Source organism: Sciurus vulgaris (genome assembly GCF_902686455.1).
Source record: "Sciurus vulgaris genome assembly, chromosome: 12".
Classification (NCBI taxonomy): Eukaryota; Metazoa; Chordata; class Mammalia; order Rodentia; family Sciuridae; genus Sciurus; species Sciurus vulgaris.
In genome coordinates, this window is record NC_136473.1 from 92593771 (window position 1) to 92616367 (window position 22597).

Genomic DNA, 22597 nt, shown 5'->3' on the forward strand with positions numbered 1-22597 from the left:
TAAGGATCGTGATTTCTTCTTATCTAACTTAAGTGACATGTATATTTTTTGTTAACATTTGAACATTGAAAACAGCTGAATTATAATATACTTTAAATTTCACAATTGAGAATTCATTGCCAGTATCTATATCGTTCATGGAGTTTAGTGATTTCCATACAGTTTATTAATATACTGTATTTTAATACATCATATGGAATGAATTCTTTTGTAGATTTTATAACTATCTATACATATATGAATAACTATAGTTTCTCTGCATTTTAAAGGTGCAATTGAAAAATTCTGTTTTTTTTCTTGTTTCTGTTTTGATATGTTGTTCTATTATAAAATTTTTCAAGATTAATACAGTTCCACGCAATGCTACCTAAGTTCATTTTATATATTTTAATTTGCTTTCATGCCATATGAAAATTAGGTAAGCTGTACTACATGAAAAAGTCAGTGAAGTCCAGAGAAGTTGTTGTGCAAATTGATAGCGTATATTTAAAATCTTCAACATCCTGCCCCTTTTCTAGGTATTTGGGAAATATTCATAAATTTTTAAAAAATTATAAAATTTTTTGCCTTCTATGTATACTCATTTGTTGAAAAATGAAGTATTGATTTTAAGTAGAAATGGAATAATTTGAACTATTATTAATGCAGGAGAGGAGTCACTCACAATTTTTGTGGACAAGCGGAAGCTGAGCAAGCGATCGGAAGGAAGCGATACCAGCACCAACAGCTCTTCTGTCACCCTGGAGACCCTCCATCAACTTGCTGCTTCCTACTTCATTGACAGGGACAGCACCCTTCGGAGACTTCACCACATTCAAATTGCATCCACTGCCATAAAGGTATGAATGAGTTCATTCCAGCATTGTCTGATTCCTTAAACTGTTGATTTTGACCATCACATTATAAAAATATATTTTGGATTTCCTTTCATTCCAAGTTATTTAATATGTTTAAGATGAAATCATATGCACTTTGATGTAATTTTCTCCTCGATTAATGAGTCATGGTTTTTCATGGCCAAGTATAATTGAAATAAGTATATTTGAATTTTCTAAGTTTACCCTGCGGTGCACCGACTCTTTGACAAAGTATATCTGGGTACAACTTTGTTGTAATGGCATATTTTTGTTTTGTATTTTTATTAGTTTAAAAGTAATATCACAAAAAGGAGATTTATTAGGTCCAAAGTTGTCAATGGCACAAAATAAGCATCAAGAAATTCAGGTCTAATGTTTTTGAGATACAGTGAAGAAGTTAAGCACTTGGTTGTAAACTTCTAAGGGTAAAATATACCATATCTAAAATGAGCGACTAATTCCATGTGCTTACAAAACTCATTTGACTTTATCTACACTAAAGCTAACCTTTAAAACATGAAAAAGGCGGAAAATAACTACTCTAATTTTCAAACAAAAAAAAGTATGAGAGGCAGAAAGGAAGATAGAGGAAAGGGAAGAGAGAAACAGAAGAGAATGTATGGTCTCTCAAACTGAAACAACAAATTTTTAAATATAAAAATATTTCTCTGGCATTTTGAGTCAAATTTTATTTTGTCTGGCAATGGTCAGTGTTAAAATAACCAAGCAAGACTCAGCACTGTGTGATCAAAAACTAAGATAACAATGGCAAAATAAAATATAAAGAGCATTCCTAAGCACTTCAAATCTAATATTTCATAGTTATACAAAAAGCAGGACTTAATAGAATATTTTGTTTTATAAAACTAAAATTAATGTATGCATACTTTGTTGCTTAAAAAGTTGCTTCCTTATCTTCAAAAAGATACACACTGAGATATATCTTTTGTCCAGGATATTTTAGAGAAGGTGTTATGGAAACATCTTTAGCTCAAGGGTTATACAGACAATAATTCAAAGTTCTGACATGTGTGTCTTCAATATTACTAGTAGACAGTACTGGGGAAAAGATTTCTGTGAGTGTAAATTACACAATAAACTTAGTCTGCTTCTGACTCTAGGACTTTGTTATATTGAGCAACCAAGTACATAAATAATATTTATGCTGTATAGATAAAAATATAGCCAGCACAAATTTGGGTGTCTTAGTTAATTTAAAAATGTTGTAAGGTAGGATATTGTTAGAGATATTTAGCTTGAGGATGCTGAGAAGAAATAGACTTTCTCAGAAATCAATTTTAATGATATAAAGTAACAAACTGTATTTTCTAATAGAAGAAAGCATTGTTGTAAGTGTGCTTTATTATGTGGTTATTGATTTCTTTATTCAGTACCAAGTAGAATTATAGAATAGAATTTCTATACTAATACTAAACAAGAAATATTCATGCACAATTCATGTCCAAATCTAGGATTTGCAAAAGCACATGTTTAAATGAGGCATGTTATTTCATAAAAGCATTGTTCTAAGACATTGGTGATAGAACTGGTAGTAGGTATTCATGAAGTTGATGCTCTACCTGGTAGAAATGAGCCCCCTAGGGGAAGTGACTTTAATAGGAAGTGGATAATCAGGAGCAGCTCTGAAAGATGGAAAGGAGTAACTTGGAATGTGAGTCAACAGCCTCACTGTGACAGGCACCAGAGAGGCCTATTCTCCACTAATTGTGAAAATGAGACCCAAGACACACAGAGGAGGTATCTGAAAGTGTGTGTAGAGTGCTGTGGTTGGCAAGGAAAGGGTGAGGGGCATTAAATCAGGGGAAGAAACAGAATGGAATGGAAATGATGCAGTGAAGAATTCGAACAGAGGCTCATATTTGTCCTTAACTGAAGAAAACAGAAAATGATGTGTGCTAGCTGGCAACAACTGAGCTATGAATATAGGCATGAAAGTCCTCAGATGTGAAAGGGCAAGGAAGTGGTGATGGGAAGGACAGGAGGTCACTAGACTTTTAGGTGTGAAGGAAATTCCTTTCTGAGACAGTCGTAATCACCAGACAGTCGACTGGTGATCCTCCAGGTCAGGTTTAGCTGCAATATGAGTTAACCTGAAGCATCCTAGGGAAGTCCTCTTGCTGGTGTGCTGTGTTCAAGGAGGAATGGAGTTGGATGTCTGGTGTGCTCTCACACTTCAGGTCTACAGACCTCTTAATTTGTGTGCACAATCATGTTTGTGCATTTTTCTAGGGAGAATATCTTTTTCTTTTTGTGAAGGGGTAGATTCGCAAATTTATCCCTACACAGTTAGATGTTTTCACTATTTAAAAATTCTAAGATTGCAAGTGGTTTAGTATGACTCAGAAGGTGCAGAAGCAGGGGCCATGCTGGATCCAAGGGCATCCCACTATGAAAATCCTTTACAGTCAAATAAATAATTCAATGCAAAGTACTTCTGCAGTGTCTCTGAAACCTAAAGGCGAATTCCTTTATTTAATCCCTAATGTTTCAATTCATTGACTTTATATTTTAAAGAGTCAATCTAAGAGTAGCAAGATCCACAATTTCTTTCATTTCCTGATTCAACTTGTGTTTTTACTGCCATGTAGTGGACATTTACTTTCTTGAATAAATGTGAAAGATGCTGTCCCTTGATTCACAGAATTTATAGATCAAGTATTGCTAAAAAATAGAGTCAAATATAATTATTTCCAGACAACAGCAAAATATAATTTAATCTGAAAAATCGTGCAAGCTTTTATCATGTGCATACTCGCAAAATGCAAAAGAGTTGGGCAATTAGTGTTAATTGTGAGCAAGTTTCTAAGAAACGGAATAGAGCACTTTGTTGTCTTTATTGTTCATAATTATGAAAGTAAATGTGAATGGAGGCTCAATAACAAGTCTACAAATTAGAAAACAGAGGCTCAATAGCCTTGTAGCTTAATTAATTGTCACACTAGGACAATTAATGACATATATTTAAAATATTATTTCTCAATGTTATTTATAGTTCAATGACAAATACAGTTCAAATGTAATTTCTGGAATTGAATATTTAGAAGATTCAATTCAATGGATTCAGGCTAAAAATATCTTACTAATTTATACTATATTTTGAGTTAGTCTAATAAACTTCAATATTACATAATTGACAGTAGTGAGAAAATGAAAATATATTTTACTTGGGGGGAACTGAATATGTCACCTGACTTCAATTATGGCATAAGCATTTTTAAAGAGTGTTTCCACAATGCATTATGTTTTAAAAATTATGCAATGAGTAAAATTAAATTATTTTATTGAATTCTTTTAAGAGTTTTAAAATAATAATTTTTATTTTCCTAAATAATTACTGGTATATTCACTGTATTGTCTATATTTTTTAACATGGAAAAAAATCAAATAACTGTTTCAATTACAGTATTTAGAAAATTTTGATTCAAAAAATCCAGGAAAAAGCAGAAACAATACTAAAATTAACTTTGAAAGACAATATTTTTGTTTTGAAAGACAATATTCCAGCTTAAGAAAGTACGTTTTCAAATGATCTTTTAGTGTTTTCTTAGTAGTGCTACAGCATTGTTTTCTTAGTAGTGCTACAGGTAAGGTTGAAAAGAGGATCCATAGCTTCAAATTACATTCCTTAAATTATACTTTATATTAAAATTTGAAAATCTGTTTGTTTACTTAAAATTAAAATAATTTTCCAAGAAGCATTTTAATAAGTAAAATTTCTTTAAGAATAACAGCAATAAAATTTTATGTTATTTTTAATTTTTTTTAACTTACTTTAAGAAGGACCAAATTAAGACAATACTCATGTAACACATCCACAATAATTTCAGGTCATTGATTTGATGTTATTTGTAATATCAAGATGTATTAACATTCGATACTCTATTGTTTTATTGTGTATGGTGTACAATGTAACATTTTGATAAATCTTGTGAAATGGGTACTACAGTTAACAAAATTAACATGTCCATCATCTCATTTTTGCACATGGTTTTACAACTAGGGAAAACCCCTAAATCTATTCTTTTTGCAGATTTTGTTGGTACTTCACAGTATTATTAACTAGATTCTTCATGGTGTATATTATATCTACACATTTTCATCTTTCATAGCAGCAAATTTATATCTTTTGAACTACACCTTCCTTTTCCCTAGACCAACTGTCCTTCTATTCTGGTTATAGGTATTAAGCTTTTTCTTGGATTACACATGAGAGAGAACGTGTAGTATATTTCTTTGTGTCCAACTTATTTCACTAAACACAATGTCTTTAGATTCATCAATATTGTCACAAAAGACAGACTTTCCTTCTCTTTTCAAAGCTGAATAATAGCTTTGCATTGCAGATACACCCGCCCATGTGTGTGCAATGTATATGTATATATGGTAATTTCTTTATGTAGTTGTCCATCAATAAGATATTTATGTTGTATCCTTATCTTCACTATTGTGAGTAGTGCTGCAATAAACATGGGAGCACAGATGTCTCTATAATGTTCTGACTTCATTTCTTTTGGTTATGTACCTAGAAGCAAAATTGCTGAATCATATGGTAGTTCTACATTTAACTTGTTGAGAAGTCTCCATACTTTTCCATGATGGCCATACCAGTTTATAATCCCACCAACTGAGTATAATGATACTTTTCTTAACAACCTGGTCAACACCTGTTATCTCTTGATTTTTTTTTTAAATAGACATTCCCTTAGTACTTTAAAAAGTAATTTAACTCCAATATAAACTTAAGTATCCCATTACTTTGCAGAATAAATAAGACATGACAAACTGGAAGCCTTCGATAAATTAGACCAAAATTTTTTCTGACTTTTTTTTTTTTATATACACGTTTACCTGTTTCAATATCTTGGGGAAAAAAAGGATATTATCTCACTCTTATTAGCACATATAAATATAGTGTCATCATTAAACTCTTAAAAATACTACTTTACATTTCTAGGTATTCATTCTTTTTTCCCTTCTTTGCTTTTAACTCACAGTTCGAAATTCTAGAGAGCAAAAACATAATCTATTTTTATTTCTGTTTGTTTCTAATCAAAGTGGTTTACATATAATAGTTACAAAATGGTAGCTACTTTACCCTTCAATAAATCATAGTAGAGAAATCAGGAGAAAAGATAAAAACTGGATCATATGGTTTCTAGTGTTTTTCTTCGGGCTTTATTTCACTCTATTTTCTTCCAGCTCTATTCTAATTAAACCTGTTATCATAGTTTCTTATTTGTAGTTCCTATTGTAGTATAAATGCTTCAAAAATAAAAGAAAATATATTTGCATGTGCACAAAAACTATAAAAATGTCAACAGCAGACCTGAACTAAGAAAAAGATGTAGGAGAGGTTTTAAGCTTCCATTGTTTTCCTAAGAAGAAAACTGATGTCAGGAATAAATATGGGTCTACAAAAGGAAATGAAGAAAACCGGGATGTGTACCTACATAGATCATTGCATCTTTATCACTACTCGTTAAGATTCTTAGAGAGTCATCTCTTTAAACAAAATCTAATCAACACACCATGAGATTTATAGTACATGTAGAAGTAAACAGTATTCCAAAAGTAACATGTAGGCTGAGAGGGGGAACTGGACGAATACAATTGTTAGGGTCTCATCAGTGAAATGGTATAATATCATTTGAAGGTAGACTCATGAGAATGAATACCAGGAATCCTAACCAACCGCTACAATAACAAAGTTATGATTAATAAGAAAAAGGGGTGATAAAATTATATTTAAAAATCCAAGACAAAACAAGATAATTGGAGAAGAAGAAGAGAAAATGAGAAAAATAGAAAATAAATGTCTAGTACATGCAACTAAATCTTACCATATCAATATTCACATGTAAATAGTTTAAATGTCCCATTAAAAGACACAGATTGCTACACTGGATTAAAAATATTATCAGGATCATACTTCATCTTGCCTAAAGGAGATATCCTGAAGTGTAAAAAATAGGTTAAAAGTAAATGGATGGGAGTAAATATACTATACTGACCCAAATGGTCATTTCATATAAGAAAACTAAGTTTCAGAAGATTACTACCAGGATAAAGTTGCTTCATAATGATAAACTAGTCAATTCACAGGAAATAGTAGTCTGAAAAATTTATGCTCTCAATAGCAGAACTTCAACAAATATGCAGCAAAAAGTAACAGGAGTGAAATAAATTAATAACAGACATTTTAACAGCCTTCTTTTAATCTTTGACAAATCAAAAGATAAGAAAATCAGCAAGAATATAATAGACTTAAACAATAGTATCATTCAAACTGCATGAAACAAATATTAGTACCAGAAAGGAATATGGAAAAATCATCAAATATTTAAAATGTAAATAGCACACTCCTAAAATGTCCATAGATCACACAAGAAATCAAAAGGAATATGAAATGTCATGAAATTATGAAATGCAACATAAATAAAATCTGTCTGATGTTTCCCTAACAGGATGTAGTAGGAAATTTGTAGCAAACAATATTTTTGTTAGGAAAAAGTGATAAAACAAAGACTACAAAGAAAACGATGATCCAATTGAATCTAAATAAAGTAGACAAAAAAAAAAAAAACAAAGGGAAATCAATAATATTTGATGGTACCATGGTCACTCTACTACTGAGCTACGCTTCCAACCCTTTTTATTATTATCATCTTTAGTTTAAAACAAGTTCTCACTGAGTTGCCCAGGTTGGCTCCAACCTGTCATCCTCCCACCTCAACCTTCTGAGTAGTTGGAAAAATAGGTATGTGGCACTGTACTTGCATAGAAATCGACAATTTGGAAAACAAAAAACACAGGAAAAAAATCGAATAAACAAAAGCCTTCTCTATTTTTTTAAACATAAATAAAATCGATGACCATCTAGCCTGAATTACAAGAAAACAAAATAGGGAAGAGACAAATTACCAAAATAAGAAATGAGGGAGATGGTATTACTATAAATGACACAAACATGTAAATATTAATGAGGCATATCATGCAAAAATTCATGCTATCAGTTTGTGAACTATTGAACACAGCCCTTGAAGGACACAAATTTCACAAGCTCATTCAAGACTTAATAACCCGAATTATCATATATTTATTAGACAAATTGATGTTGTTAAATACATTTCCTGCAGAGAAAACTCCTTGCCCAGATGGCTTCACTGTTGATTTCTAACAAATATTTTAAGACAGAAATAATACTAATCTACACAAATTCTTCAAGAACATTCATGGAAGATGAATGCTACCTAATTTTTTTTTTTTTTTTTTTTTTTAAATCTAGCATTGCTCCGACACAAAAACCAGACAAAGATATTACAGGAAACAAAACTATAAATATCTCTTATTAATATGACACAAAGATCCTGAGCAAGATTTGAACTCAACAATACATCCAAATTATTATTTGGGATTTATTCCAAAAGTGTAGGGGGATTAACATTAAAAATCATCTAGTGTAAGTTATCATATCAATAAGCTAAAGATAGCATAGATAGATGATACCGAGTTAAATATATACAGAGATGACAAATAGAATATTCTCAAGAGACACATGAACTTTAAACGAAGTCTGAGATGTGTTTGTTTCTGATTAAAAAAAAAAAAACTAAAACTATGTACATAAAGTAATTTTTTTCAACCTGACAGAGGCTGTTTATACAAGACCTTGCAGCTACCATCAAAGTTACTAATGAAAGGTGAATGTTTTCATTCTAGGAACAAGACAATGATGTCTTCTACTACTTCTGCCTTTATTAAACATTATTTTTAAGATTTAGCTAGGGAACTCAGGCAATAAAAATAACTACATCATTCATATTTGATAAAATAAGTAAAACTCTCTTTATACATAAGTGGCTCTGTTGAACATCCAATAGAATTTAAAAAGGTACATAAACTAAGAAGGAAATTTGCCAAGTCTGCAAAGTACAATGTAATCTGAAATTGGAATTAAAATCGATTCCATTTTTATAGCATCAAAAATTTAACACCATTACCCTATGTAAATGTATGATCACACAAATGGTATGCCTTTACTCCATGTACAAACAGAGAAACAACATGTATTCCATTTATTTACAATAAAAATAAATTTAAAAAATTTAAATCATCAGTGATAAATGTGACACAATATTTCACTGAAAACCATAAAAATATTCAATTATATCTAGTTCATTATTTTAGTATTTCCATTATTCTATTTTAAATGCACATATACATGTGTTTATGCCACTTTTATTTGTATATTTCAGAATATATTACATATATCCAGTCATCTACCATCTATCTGTAGCCCATCATTCTTCTTGTCTAGCCCTTTTCTATCATACTGTTATCTTCTAATCATCATTTTCCTGATGATGAATAGTTAATCATCATTATTAAAGTTTTTGTTTGTTTGTTTTCCCTTGGTAGTAAAACTTCACTGTCTCTGGTTCTTTTTGAATTTCCTTTTGTTTTGGCTTTTCAGAAGTTTTATTTCCACATGCTTTGGTGTGGTTTTCTTTTTATTTATCCTTTCTAAACTTCTTAGATCTGGTGGTTAATATCTTCCATCACTTTTGAAATATCCTTGGAATTTTATTTTCTCCTCCACATTATCCTTTTTCTTCTCTGGGACTGCTAGGCCATTTTACAGTGTACTACAAAATTTTAGACTGTTTCACATTGCTGTTCTTTTTTCTCATGTTTTTTTAATTTCATTAATTATTCATGACTTGTCTCTTAATTTATTCTTTTCTTAAATGTCCAGTCCAATTCTAAACAATTCAAATAAATTCTAATCTCTTATTTTTACCTGAATCTATTTCTATTGATTTTTTTGTCTTACCCATTAAGTTTGCATTCTTTTGGTCTTTTCACATTTTCTTGTTATATTATGTGTAATATAAAAGAAAGCCAAAAACAAATCCAAAACCCAGAAAATATTGAAGTGAACAATGTTAATTCTAAAAATGAATTACACCCCTTCCTTAGGGCTTCAATGTGTCTGACTTACTTTATTAATATATGGCTTTAAATGTTTTGAAATTAGCACTCATAATTTTAGCAGGATCCTGCTCAGGATCTGGCCCACAGTGAAATTCAAGAGGTAGTCACCTGTTTTATAGCATAATTTCCAGTTCTGAACCATGGGGAATCCCTTTCTGTTTTATGGTTTGGTTGCCAGCCTCTGGGGTTGTGGGGAATTAGCTTTGCTTTACAGTCTCAGTCTCTCTCTCTGTACATGGGAGGTCACTTTCTACCTTGCCACAATGTCCTAAGATTTGAAATGTCAATGGTCAATGCTGTATACTTGGTGAAAGCCTAGAACACTTAGTCATCTTTCTCAGGTTTTCCTCTTTTTTTTTTTTTTTTTTTTTTGTCTTTTAACTATTTTGTGTCCTCTATTGATGAAGGCCAAATGTACCTTTTATTGATTTTTCAGTTCTCTTGCCCTTCCTCAACTTTCTGTTGCCATAGAGCTTGTACTTGGGTTAGACTCCTATACTTCAAGGAATGTTTCTTTCTGCTCTTCTGCTTTATACATAGCTACTTATGCAGTTACCACTATGAGTTCAGTGAAGGCTCCATGGATGCCCACTTGCTGGGTAGGGGCATGCTCACTGTGGGCTGCCTGGGTATTTTAATCTATCATATCCACTCAAAAATAGCCATTATATTTCATTTGAAGTTCTCCTTTATCTTACCAAGGGCAGATTCATTCTTTTGCCTTTCTGTTTGGGATGAAGGTCTTGTGTCGTTTCTTTTCCTTGAAGTCTTCCATCATTTTTCTGGATTTTGAGTGTGTTTTCAATGTCCTTTATTCTCTTTTATTTAGAAAAAGAAACCCCAATAAACAAAAAACCTTTACTTTGAATTTATCTGCCTTATTTTCTTTGTTAGGATGAAAGTAATAGTCTGTTGTGATTTTGTTTTTTTTACATCTCATTCAGAATTGAAAGTTGTTGTTTTTAGTCTCTGATATTTCATTCTTATTACCCATCTCTATACCGTAATAGTTATATGCTCTTTCAAGACAGTGTATCATGTTATATTGTGTTACATTAGCTTCTTTTCTCAAGTGAGGTCATAGATACTTCCTGGAGGTACTAAGAATTTAAGAAATTTATGCTCCTCTGTATTTCCAACATCACTCTCTATTTGTTTGCAAGGACTCCAGAATTGTACATTACCCAACCCTGCAAGAGATTTTAGAAACATTTCCGAAGTACTTGCAGGAAATGCAGTGACTGACATCAAAATATAAGTCCTATTTCAAGGCATGGTGTGGTCACAACAGGCTTCAAAACAATTTTCTCCATATTAAACTTAAATACTTAGCACCCTCCCTTAGGGCAAAACCTGCTTCCATAAGTATAACCTGTACAAAAATTAACAAGATTATACATTCTCTAATGGATCCAATCAAGTGTCATCTCAGAAGTGGCAGAGGTGAGCATTCACAATCCCTTCCTTCAATATCATTTACCAGGTGTTCCTTGTTTTGATGGAATTCATTGGACTTGGAGGAAGTTAGACTAAGAGACCATCAGCAGGATGATACCTGTGGAATCGCTCTCAAAGAAACTTTAGCCAAAAGAAAAGACAGTTTCCTCTCTAATGACACCCAGGACTGCTTTCCCAGATTGAATGTATTCAGTGCCTCATGCTTTTGAAGTTAATATTTGTGACACTGTTCTTATTCTAATAGTGCTATTGAATGTGTGTTTTCTGTTAGAATATTATTTTCTCCATGAAAAGCAATAAGATGTTGAGTAGAAGAGTCAATGGTGATCACAATCACCTATTTTTTAAATAGGAAAATAGAGATTTTTGTTTCACTTTATTTTGGTTCAGTCCAAGAATCCAGTTTAAATCACTAAATTCATGCAGATACTTGTTTGGCATTTAAGCTTCATTTAGAGATGGGAGACAGTACTCAGTAGCCTTGTTTGTGTCAGTGGTCATGTGTTTCCGGTAGAACTCTGGTTGGTTTGTTAGAAACAGTGATCTGAACAAAGACTCTCACAGGCAATCCTTTAAGTCAATAAACTCTTGAACTCTATTTCTTCCCACATGTAAATTAAACTTATGGTTTCTAAAGGAATATCAAAGGCGCAAATGCCAAGTAATAAAACTAGTAAAGGGTCCATCTGTTTTACTAAGCCCATATGCCTGTCTCACATTTTGCTTACATTGGTCACTCTGGAAGACATGAACAGAAAACAAAAGACAGGAATACAGACTGCCCAGAGAATGGAGATATTTGACCTACCTTCATGCCCACATCATGTCCTCATTCTGCTCTATGTGCACATGCCTGTCTCTGTGTGTGCGTATTTGCAACCCATGGACATTTTTTCCATGTGACCTTATATTTTGGCAGTATTATATTTACTAAGACAGACCTGAATCTTAACTGATGCTTTACCTAATTCCTAGATGAGACCTTCCCCACCCCAGTCAAACTGACTTGATCTACAAAATTCAAACTACCCAAAGTATTGACAAAAAAAATCCAGGTATAGTATGTAATTCCAGTGATTCAGGAAAATAATGCAGGTGGATCATGAGTTTCAGGCCAGCCTTCCCAACTTAGCAAGACCCCGCTTCAAAATTAAAAAAAAAAAAAAAAAAATTAAAAGGGTTGGGGATATACCTCAGTGTTAAAGTGCCACTGGGTTCAATCTAGTACCAAAAAAGAAAAAAAAAAGTGTAAAAATGCATGTTCTAAATATTTTAAATACACTTAAAAGTGTAGTATAAAAACAATATAAATTTTTCATAAGAATGGATCAAATATTTTGTTGGTCGCACAAAAAGCATTGATTTAATTTTTCACATATTTTTGTTTCAAAAAAGAATGTAAATGACCTTACAAATATGGTCACACTCAGAAACTAGAAGCTCTGTATTCCATGAGCTTCTTTTTAAAATTGGTCTGTTACAGTAAAGTGACACAAGCACATTATAAAACTTGTGGCATGATCTTATGTAAATTGTCATTTAATGCACATTTTAAAAATATCAGCTTTATTTAGATATGATATCTTACAATTCACTTATTTAAAATGTCCATTTTCAGCTTATGCACAACTATCAACACAGTGACCTTTAGAACATTTTCATCACCTTACAAAGAAACCCAGACACTTGATCTTGGATCCTCTTATCCACCACCCACACACACCCAGCCCTAAGTAACCAGTTATCTACTTTCTGTCTCAATAGATTTTCTCATTCTAAATGTTCATATGAATATATCATATCATATGGGACTATTAGGACTGCCCTCTTTCACTTGGCATAACATTTTTAAGGTTCTTTCAATTTGTAGCATGAATCAAGTACTCTTTTTTTTTTCCATTTTATGAATGTATAATATTTCATTGTATGGCTATACCACATGGACTTTCCATTCATCTATTGATGGACGTTTGAGATATCTTTACTTTTTGGCAATATGTATAATGTAACAATAAACATTTATGAAGGATTTTTGTGTGAACAAATGTTTCTCTTAGGTATATACTTGGGAGTTGAAATTATGAGTCAGGTGATAGACCTGTATCATTTGAGGAACTGGAGGATTGCTTCCGAAGTGCCTGCCTGTTTTGCATTTCCACCCTAAAGGCTGAGAATTACGTTGTCTCCATTGCATTACAATATCTATTATATCTGATTTGCTTCATTCTGGTCATGTGAGTGACTGTGAAGTGACTGATTTGCATTTTCCACGAGAGTAATGATATTGGGTATCTTTTCTTGTGTTTCTTCATCATCTGTGTATCTTCCTTAGAAAATGCCTTTTCAGATCTTCTGCTCATTTCTTTTTTTTAATGTTGATATCTCTATAAGTTATTCTACATTTGATTACCTTATTAGATATATAAAGTTGTAAATATTTTTTTTTCCCATTCTGTGAATTGCCTTTTCAATTTCTCGATTATGGTTTTTAAAGGTCTTTTTTTTTTTTTTTTTTTTTAATTCTCTGGTTTTCAAGGTCTTGAAAATCTACCCCTATATTTCCTTCTAATATTTACAGAATTATTACTTTCACATTTAGATCTTTGATTCATTTTTAGTTAATTTGCATATGTTGTGGGAGACAAAGGTCCAACTTTGTTCTTTGGCATTTGACCAGTCTTCCTAGTATAATTGTTTGAAAAGACTTGTTTTCCTGCTAAATGATCTTGGCATCCTTGTCAAAATTCGGTGATCATAGATTTATGAGTTTAATTCTAAACTTTAAATTTTATTTCATTGACCTATAAATCTGTTCTTATTCTAATCCTACAGTTTTTTGATAGCCATTATTTTGTGGTTAATTTCTGAAGTAAAGAAGTATGAGTTCATCTTTATCAGGATTGATTTGGTTATTCTGAATGCCTCACAATTCCTGTGAATTTTATAGTGAATTGTCAATTTCCACTAGGGAGTAATCAAATTCTGACAAGGATTTCAATCATGAGATTAACTTGGGGATTATTGCCATCTTAAACATGTTAAATCTTCCAATATTAAAATAAATCTTCAGATTTTCTTTAATTTCTTACAAAAAATGTTTAGTATTTTTCAACATACAAGTTTTGAGCTTATTTTTAAAATTACTTCCTAGAAATTTTATTCTTTTTGATGCAATTATAAATAGGAATTTTTCTAGTTGCATTTTTTATTGTTCATAGCAATTATGAAAAAATATAAATGGAGTTTTTATACTAATTCTGTATCCTGAAACTTGTGAATTTTTCTTTAATTTAATTCATTTTAGTGATTCTTTGGAATTATTTTCTATATAAGCTCATACTATCTGCAAATAGATAATTTTACTTTCTCTTCTCAAATCAATATACCTTTTATTTATTTTTCTTGTCTAATTGCCTTAACTAGAATCTCCAAGATGAATACAGTTGGTAAGAATGAAAATCATTGCTTTGCTCTTAGAAATAAATCATCCATTTTATTACAATTATGTTTGATAGTTTGATACTATTTGTGGGTTATTTCTAGATTCTTTTAATATGTAGAAGAAGTTTTTCTTCAATTTATAGTTTGGTGAGTCTTTTTCCAAGAAAGGATGCTGGTTTTGTCAAATGCCTTTTCTGTATTGAGATGAGCAGGTCATTTTCATTTTACTCTGTTTATATTATGTGCTACATTAATTGAGTTTAAAATGTTAAAGCAACCTTGTGCTTACCTTAGGTTTAGTTTCTCTTTATTTTTCTATTATCTTCAAAACAGGTGAATTTACAACTGTCTATTTCTTCTTGTCTTTTACATTTGTATTTTTACTCTATCATATTTCTTCATAGATCTTTGTGCTTATTTTCATAGCATCCATTGAGCTTTCTCGATGTGTGGATTTTTGTTTTTTAAAAAGTTTTTAGATGTTGATAGACCTTTATTTCATTAATTTATTTATATGTGGTGCTGAGAATCGAACCCAGTGCCTCACACAGGCTAGGCAAGCGCTCTACTACTAAGCCACAACTCCAGCCACATATTGTTTCCAAATAAATTTGAGACTTTTTGTCATTATGCCTTTAATTTTTTCCTTCTTCCTCTCCTCTTCTCACTTTTTGTTAATCCAAATCTATACAGGTTGGTATGCTGGATGGCAAATCATATTCCTCTACGACTCTTGAATTCATTTATTAATTTTTCTCTTCATTTCTTGGCTTGCATAGTATCTATTGGTGCATCTTTAGTTTCACTGTTTCAGTGGTTTATATCTACGTCTGAGATGCTGTAGTCAATTTTAAAACTTTTTAGTTATATTTTTCAAATACAGAATTTCCATTTAGTATATAATTTCTACCTCTTTATTTATGTTTGGTTTGAAATTATCATCATTCCTTCCTTGACTTCTTTAAACTGGCTTTCCTTTAGTTCTGTGAAGATATTTATAATGGCTAATTTTATGTCTTTTTTGGTAAAAACTTATACCTACTTGTCGCACTCTAGCTATTTTTGTTGCTCCTTTTCTGGTGCATCAGTCATGGTTTTCTATTTCTTATCATTCCTCATAAATTTTTTTGTTGGAAATTGAACATTTTACATAATATATGTTGCTAGTCTAGGTATTATTTACCACTGCTTCACACACCCCTTAGTGATTACTGCGGCTATTTGCTTATTTATTTTTTAGTGACTGTGGGATGTTTTCAGTGGTGTCTCCTCCTCCACCACAGTAGAAAGCCTGTGGTCTAATCCTCATAGGTGTGCCACCTACCACACAACTGAAGTTCCCTTGGAGTCACTGTGGGATCATTGGGACCTTTCATTCCTCTTTTTTTTTTTTTTTTTTTGACACACTCATCTAATAAACTCCAGTTATTACTGTTTGCTCTATTACTTCCAATCAATCTATGGCTCCTTTGAAGAGATATTTTGTATAGTCAATATGAGATACTTGTGCTAATCTAGGGGGATTCCAGTTTTCTGTTTTATTTACTGGTTTTCTCTTGAAACCAAACTGGACCACAGTTTAATGTGTATCTTCATAAAATGCATGAAATTCTTCCCAATTGCATTTCTTACAAACTCTGATGAGATCACCTTTAGTTTAAACTTCTTGCTCTTTCGAAAAATGAAGTCAGTTCCTTTTGGAAAAGATCAGAGGCTATCTGCATCATTTCATGTTTCTCCCACAATGCAAAAATTTCTAACACAGGACTCTGCAGCTGGGAAGGCATAAGTTTCACTTTGAGAAATACCCCACTTCAGGACCTAGATGCCTGGTGGAGGTCAAAAGAAACCTGATATGAAAAACAGCCCTTTAAGATTGCATTCCACCTACTCATGACTATGTCTTAACACTTGACACCTTCCAAACTTCCATTGGTGTAGAAATGACAGCATTTAAAATGTATATTGTGGAAAGAAATAGATTTTCAAATTCAATAAATGGTCTTCTATTGCAGGATGCTGTTTTCTAAAACCATTAATTTTCACACAGTGTCCTGTAAAAGAGATTTTCTAGAAGCTAAGCACAAAACAAATCTTCCAGGTATATAGGTCAACCACAGAGGAAAGAACTTTGGTAGCATTTATCATCCTCATAATTATGGTTTGTATTCTAAATAAGGAGGCATTCTGCTCAGAGGCACACTAGGAAATCCAAAAGAATCATTTCTAATGATTGGTCTAGGAAAATCATTATCCTCAGTGTTGCAAATATTTCCTGTAATCTTTAAAAACTTTGCAGTTATGAAAACATTAACTCAAATGCTAGGAAAAAGTGCTCTATTGTCAAGGGGAAATGTAGAAAATCTTGAAGTAACATTTGTAAAGCAAACTTTGGGAAAAAAGAAAGATAAAAATACAAAGAAAAATCTACTGAAGAATTAATAAAATATACCATTGTGAATATATAGAATGTTTCTTACTAGACAGTAAAATACAAATGCCAGTTATACTGCATAATAACTGAAATTTCAGTTTCATTCATCTATTCCAATCAGAAAACAGGTAGGATCCTTTCCTAAGTTATCATAAAATTTCATTTCTAATAGAGTTCTCTGTCATGTTATAGCTGTATAAGAGGAAATGACACATACCAAGGCTTTAGGATCCTTTCCTAAGTTATAATAAAATTTCATTTTTAGTAGAGTTCTCTGTCCTGTTATAGTTTATAAGAGGAAATGACACACACCAAGGCTAAAATAATGATGACCTCAAAGGTCAGGGCATGAAGTGAGTATTATAATGTATGGAAGAATTTTACTTATCAACCATTGATAGATTTTGCAGTTTTAGCAACCCCCAATTCTAGACTAGAATACTTGTGACCTCAGACCTCCTTGGAAATCATATTGACCTCAGAAAATTTGCACAAAGATTGGTCATGAATTCTTTTGTTGGTTTGTCAGCTTTTTTTTCTTATGACATTCCAAAATTTCCATTAATACACTTCTAGGATTGCTGGACCAGTTTTACTGCTTATCTTGTCCCTATTGGTTTTCTTGAACAGATTTCACTTTACTCATCTCTGTAAGATCTCTATTCACCACCCTTACTCATATAAAAATGTGCACATTCATTCATTAAACCATTCAATCACTCCTTTTAGTATTTAACAACATGGATTCTAGAGTCAGGATACCTCAGTACAAATCACAGCTATGCCCGTCATTAGCCAAGTGCAACATTCATGTCTCTTTTACTTTGTCATTATCTCTAGCATAAGGAGAATATGACTTTGTTGAAGGAAAAAAGGAGTTAATATTTGAAAAACTCTTAGAGCAATATTTAACATGTAAAAGTGATGCAATGTCTTAGAAGTTTCTATACAAATTATTATTGGAGCAATTATTTTATTCCAAGAGGTAGCTTATTTATCTTCTGATCTCTCCACCCAGAGCTTAGTACTAGATAGCTGAATAAGTGCTAAAAAAACCCTAAGTAGATATAACTCATCATGAACAGAATTGATGAGCTAGCAATCAGAAAAGCAGCAACCCTGGAGTTTCAGACTATGAAAATGAGTTAAGGGGTTACAATTATAGCATGGATGATCAAACAGCTTTGAAAAAATTCATAGGAATCTCCCATAGACTTTTATTTTTCTAAATTCTCATATTTCTTCTGCCTCCATGTAACTGAGTAACAACTCCTTTAATGAAGAAAAGAAAAAACTCAACAACATTTTTTTGGAGAGAGCTTACTTTTATTAAGAACACACAGTTGCTAGATTCTGTTATACTAATTCTGTGAATTCTACTTGATGTTTTCCAGAGCATCAGACTAAAGTGATGGGAAATCCATCACTGCAACTGATAAAAACCTCTTTGGGAGATTCTCCCTTGTCTTTGAAATGCCTGTTAGCACCAAGTGTAGAACATGAAGCATAATGCCTAGTGATACTCAGCAAATATTTGTTGAATGTATTTTGTTGAATTTGTGAAATATCAGCTTCGGTAATACAGATGTTTAGAGGAAAAAGCTATGTACAAAGCAACTATTTATTAAATCTCTTACGGCATATCAGATAACCCTTCTATTAAGTGATTTGTGTTCTCTCATTGATTAAATTAGTAAGAATTTAATTCTTTCAAAATTATCATTTCTCGAATCACTACTGTCTGAATACAAGAAAGGCTGAATTGTTTTGCTTACATTTGATAATAGCTCTGGGAAACTGCTATTTGGAATTGGAATATATTTGCATACTTATGAGCTATCTCTTTTTATGATTTTTGAAAGAATACTGTTAAATATCATCTTAAGTGAAACAGAAATTAATTTTACACTCTACCTCTTCCATAATGTTCTTGATATTGGTGCAACTACTTGTCAACAGATGATAAGCAAATATTGTGAGATATTACATGTTTTTCTCAATTTCTTCTATTGCATTCCTGGGAACAGAGTTAAGTACTTAAGAAAGAATTAGTTCCTTATTTCCCTTTCCTCTGCACATATGTATATACTGGACATTTCAGCATGTCCCACAAAGTAAGAAAGAAGCAGGGGAACAGAGCAAGTTTCCCCGGGTTGCGTCCCAGTGTCACTACTTATTGATTATGTGATATTGCTCAATTAACTATCTTCTCTATGTATCAGTTTAATCATCTTTAAAGGAAAGATAATGATTGCACTACTCAGAACACTACCTGACATGTTAAGTGCTTTATGAGTGTTAACTATACTAATTCTACTGATGATTTTAAGTACAAGTTTAGGCAGATAAGTGTAAGGAAAGAGCTCTAACAAAATAATAGAGAGTACACATAAGTCAAAATTCTCTAACCCTTTCCAAAAGAAACTGGATTATTAAAGAGGGAACCAAATCAAGGGCAGATTACTTTTGAAAAAACTAAGCTATGATACACTAATCTTTTATTTGGAATTTATGAAAATTCCCTGAATTAGAGATGGATGCTAGGCCTTCTGGTGAATTTATATATCCTCCACCCATAATTACTGGAGGGCAAATGGAGAGAGTAGTTCTGGAACATTCTAAAATTCAGTTTCCCAAATTTCAAGGAATAAAAAGAATTTTAGGGGCCCAAAATTTTCGCAACTTTCTTTTAGAGTGGTCTGTTTCAATTTTTGCCTAGATTGCTGTCATTAAGTATTGATACCACTGGGACTGGATTCTGTAGGTTTTCTTTTTCTTTTTTTTTTTTTTTTTTTATCTTGGCTTGCTTTTTATCTATTTAACAAAGAACACTATTTTTCTTATTTAAAGGTGATAAGAGAAAGCTTGATCCCTCACCCCAAGTTATAGCAAATGTTATGTCTTTGGGAAAGTGAGGGAAATCTTAGTAAAGTTCCTATTTAAAATAAACCCTTTTATTGAATTTAATATTTGTAAGTTTGTAGAAAAATGTATAAAGAAAAATTTTACAAGGGAATAAATGATCTGCATGCAACTTACTCTCAGTTTTAGCATATTACATAGGACAATCTCAACATCTGTCCAAGTGATTATATTAGACAAGGCAAGTTATTTTGATATCATTAAAAAGTAATTCCAACCCTGCATGGTAGCTCATTCCTGTAATTCCAGCAACTGGGGAGGTTGAGGGAGGATGATCACAAACTCAAGGCCAGTCTCAACTTTAGTGAGAAGCATAACAGCTTAGCAAGAACTTGTTTCAAAATAAATAAATAAATAAAATGGCTGAGAATGTAGCTCAGTGGTTAAGTTCCCCTGGGATCAATCCCTAATACCAAAAACAAATTTAATTATTTCAGTAGATTAAAACACAAAGGCTTCTTTCCCACTCATATTACTTATTTGCTACAGCATCATATATATGTGCATTTTCTGTGTTGTTACTAAAAGAACCAGCTCTAAAAGTACTTCTTTTAATCCTTACAAACAAAGAGAAAAATGGAGGTACATGATGGATTTTAAAACTTGTGCTTAGATGTGGCATTTGTTACGTAAGCTCAAGTTCCAGTGGTTGAAGCCAGTCATATGGTCAACCTTGAGGTCAGATGGTGAGATCACAACATAAGGAGGGTGGGGCAGTGAAAGAAGTCTGCCTTAATGGCAAGCAATTACTTAGAACTTAGAGGAAAAAGCAATTTCGACGTTGGTCAAAATTGCCAAAACATAATGGTGATGGAAAGCAGGCTTTTTGTGTTTTTAATTATTACCATGCTTTTGAAACTGCAGACAATGCACTCTTTAATAAAAGAGTGCATTTACCTACACACTAGGTGACTGGCTATCATTACCCTGCTTTTGATAATTCAGTGGGCAGATTTAGCTTTTCCCTAGAGGGAGGTTTCCCATAGGTGAGATTACAAAGGGAGCAAAAAATATTTGCCACCTATAAAATCTACCACAGTGGCTGAAAAAAAAAAAAATGGAAAACTGGCAATAGAGACAGACATGTCAATTAAGGTTGCAGGAATATGGGCAAAACACTACTAGAAACTGGAGGTGAAGAAAGGGAGTAAATTGGTGATATATTATAAATGTTAGTAGAAATGACAACTAAGGATAGTTATGAGAATAAAAGGAGCAAGAATTTGCAAATATATATCTTTAAAAATGAGGCTTCTTCTACTCCACTCATCTCCCTTTTATTTTTATGGGCTACTTTTTCTTTATTTTGCTCTAACCTCCACCTATGAGAGGAAACATTCAACCCTTGACTTTCTGAGTCTGACTTTTTCACTTAGCATGATGTTCTCCAGTTCCATCCATTTATCAGCAACTGTTATAATTTTATTCTTCTTCATGGCTGAGTAAAACTCCGTTGTGTATATATACCATATTTTCTTTATCCATTTATCTTTCGATGGATGGCTAAGTTGATTATATAACAACTTTGTAAATTGTACTGCTATAAACAACAGTATGCCTTTATCACTATAGTATGTTGATTTTAGATCTTTTGGATAAATACCAAGGAGTGGAATATCTGAGTCTTATGGTGGTTTTATTCCTTAATTTGTGAGGAATGAATGGCCATTCTTCTTTCCTAAGTTGTTGTATTAATTTGCAGTCTCACTAACAATGTATGAGTGTATCTTTTTCTCCACATCCTTGCTGGCATTTATTATTATTTGTCTTCCTGATGACTGCCATTATAACTAGAATGAGATGATGATTGTTAGGAATGTTGAACATGAAGGCAGGAAAAAAATTAGGAAAAGAGAGCAAATGTTCAATGAAATTGACCAAATTAAGCTATATAGATATATAGTTCAACTTTTATGTATATCTATAAAGCACCAATTTAAAAACAATAAATAGAAGGAAGACCAGTAGAATACAGGAAGTGGAAACTGAGAATGGAAAAAGAAAGGAGAGAGGAAGTACTGAGGACTGAAATGGAGCATATTATATTCCATGCATGTATGATTATATCACAATGAACCCACTATTATGTATAACTATAATATACTAATAAAAACATTTATAAAAAGATCATATATAACCATTATTCACACGTTACCACACATGACATTTGAAAATAAATTGTGATTTAAATTCCTGCCTCACCAAAAAATGGAGGCTTCTTAAGTCCATTTTGAATCAGAGAATGGGTTCTTCAGTGCCAATAAGTAATCATGCATTTCAGATAGTTTTTTTTAATAAGGTATCAACATTATAAATTATGTCAAAAAGTACAGCTGTTTTGTCTTTTATAATTTATCAACCATCAACTCTAAATTGCCAACTTTGAATCTGTATTCCATTTCCATTCTCAAGCCAGGTTCTTCTCTCATATTAACAATAACAGAGAATATTTTGGTTTATTATATATCTA

General features: G+C 32.0%; 1 protein-coding gene across 3 annotated transcripts in view; it reads left to right on the top strand.

Annotated features, from left to right (window-relative positions):
- BRINP3 (BMP/retinoic acid inducible neural specific 3) overlaps positions 1-22597 on the top strand; it is a 392892-nt gene that overhangs the window by 224116 nt on the left and 146179 nt on the right. For all 3 annotated transcript variants that reach the window (XM_079107246.1, XM_079107247.1, XM_079107245.1), the window contains one exon: positions 649-839. In XM_079107246.1, coding sequence (XP_078963372.1) covers positions 649-839 — 191 coding nt within the window. The remainder of the gene's footprint in view (positions 1-648; positions 840-22597) is intronic.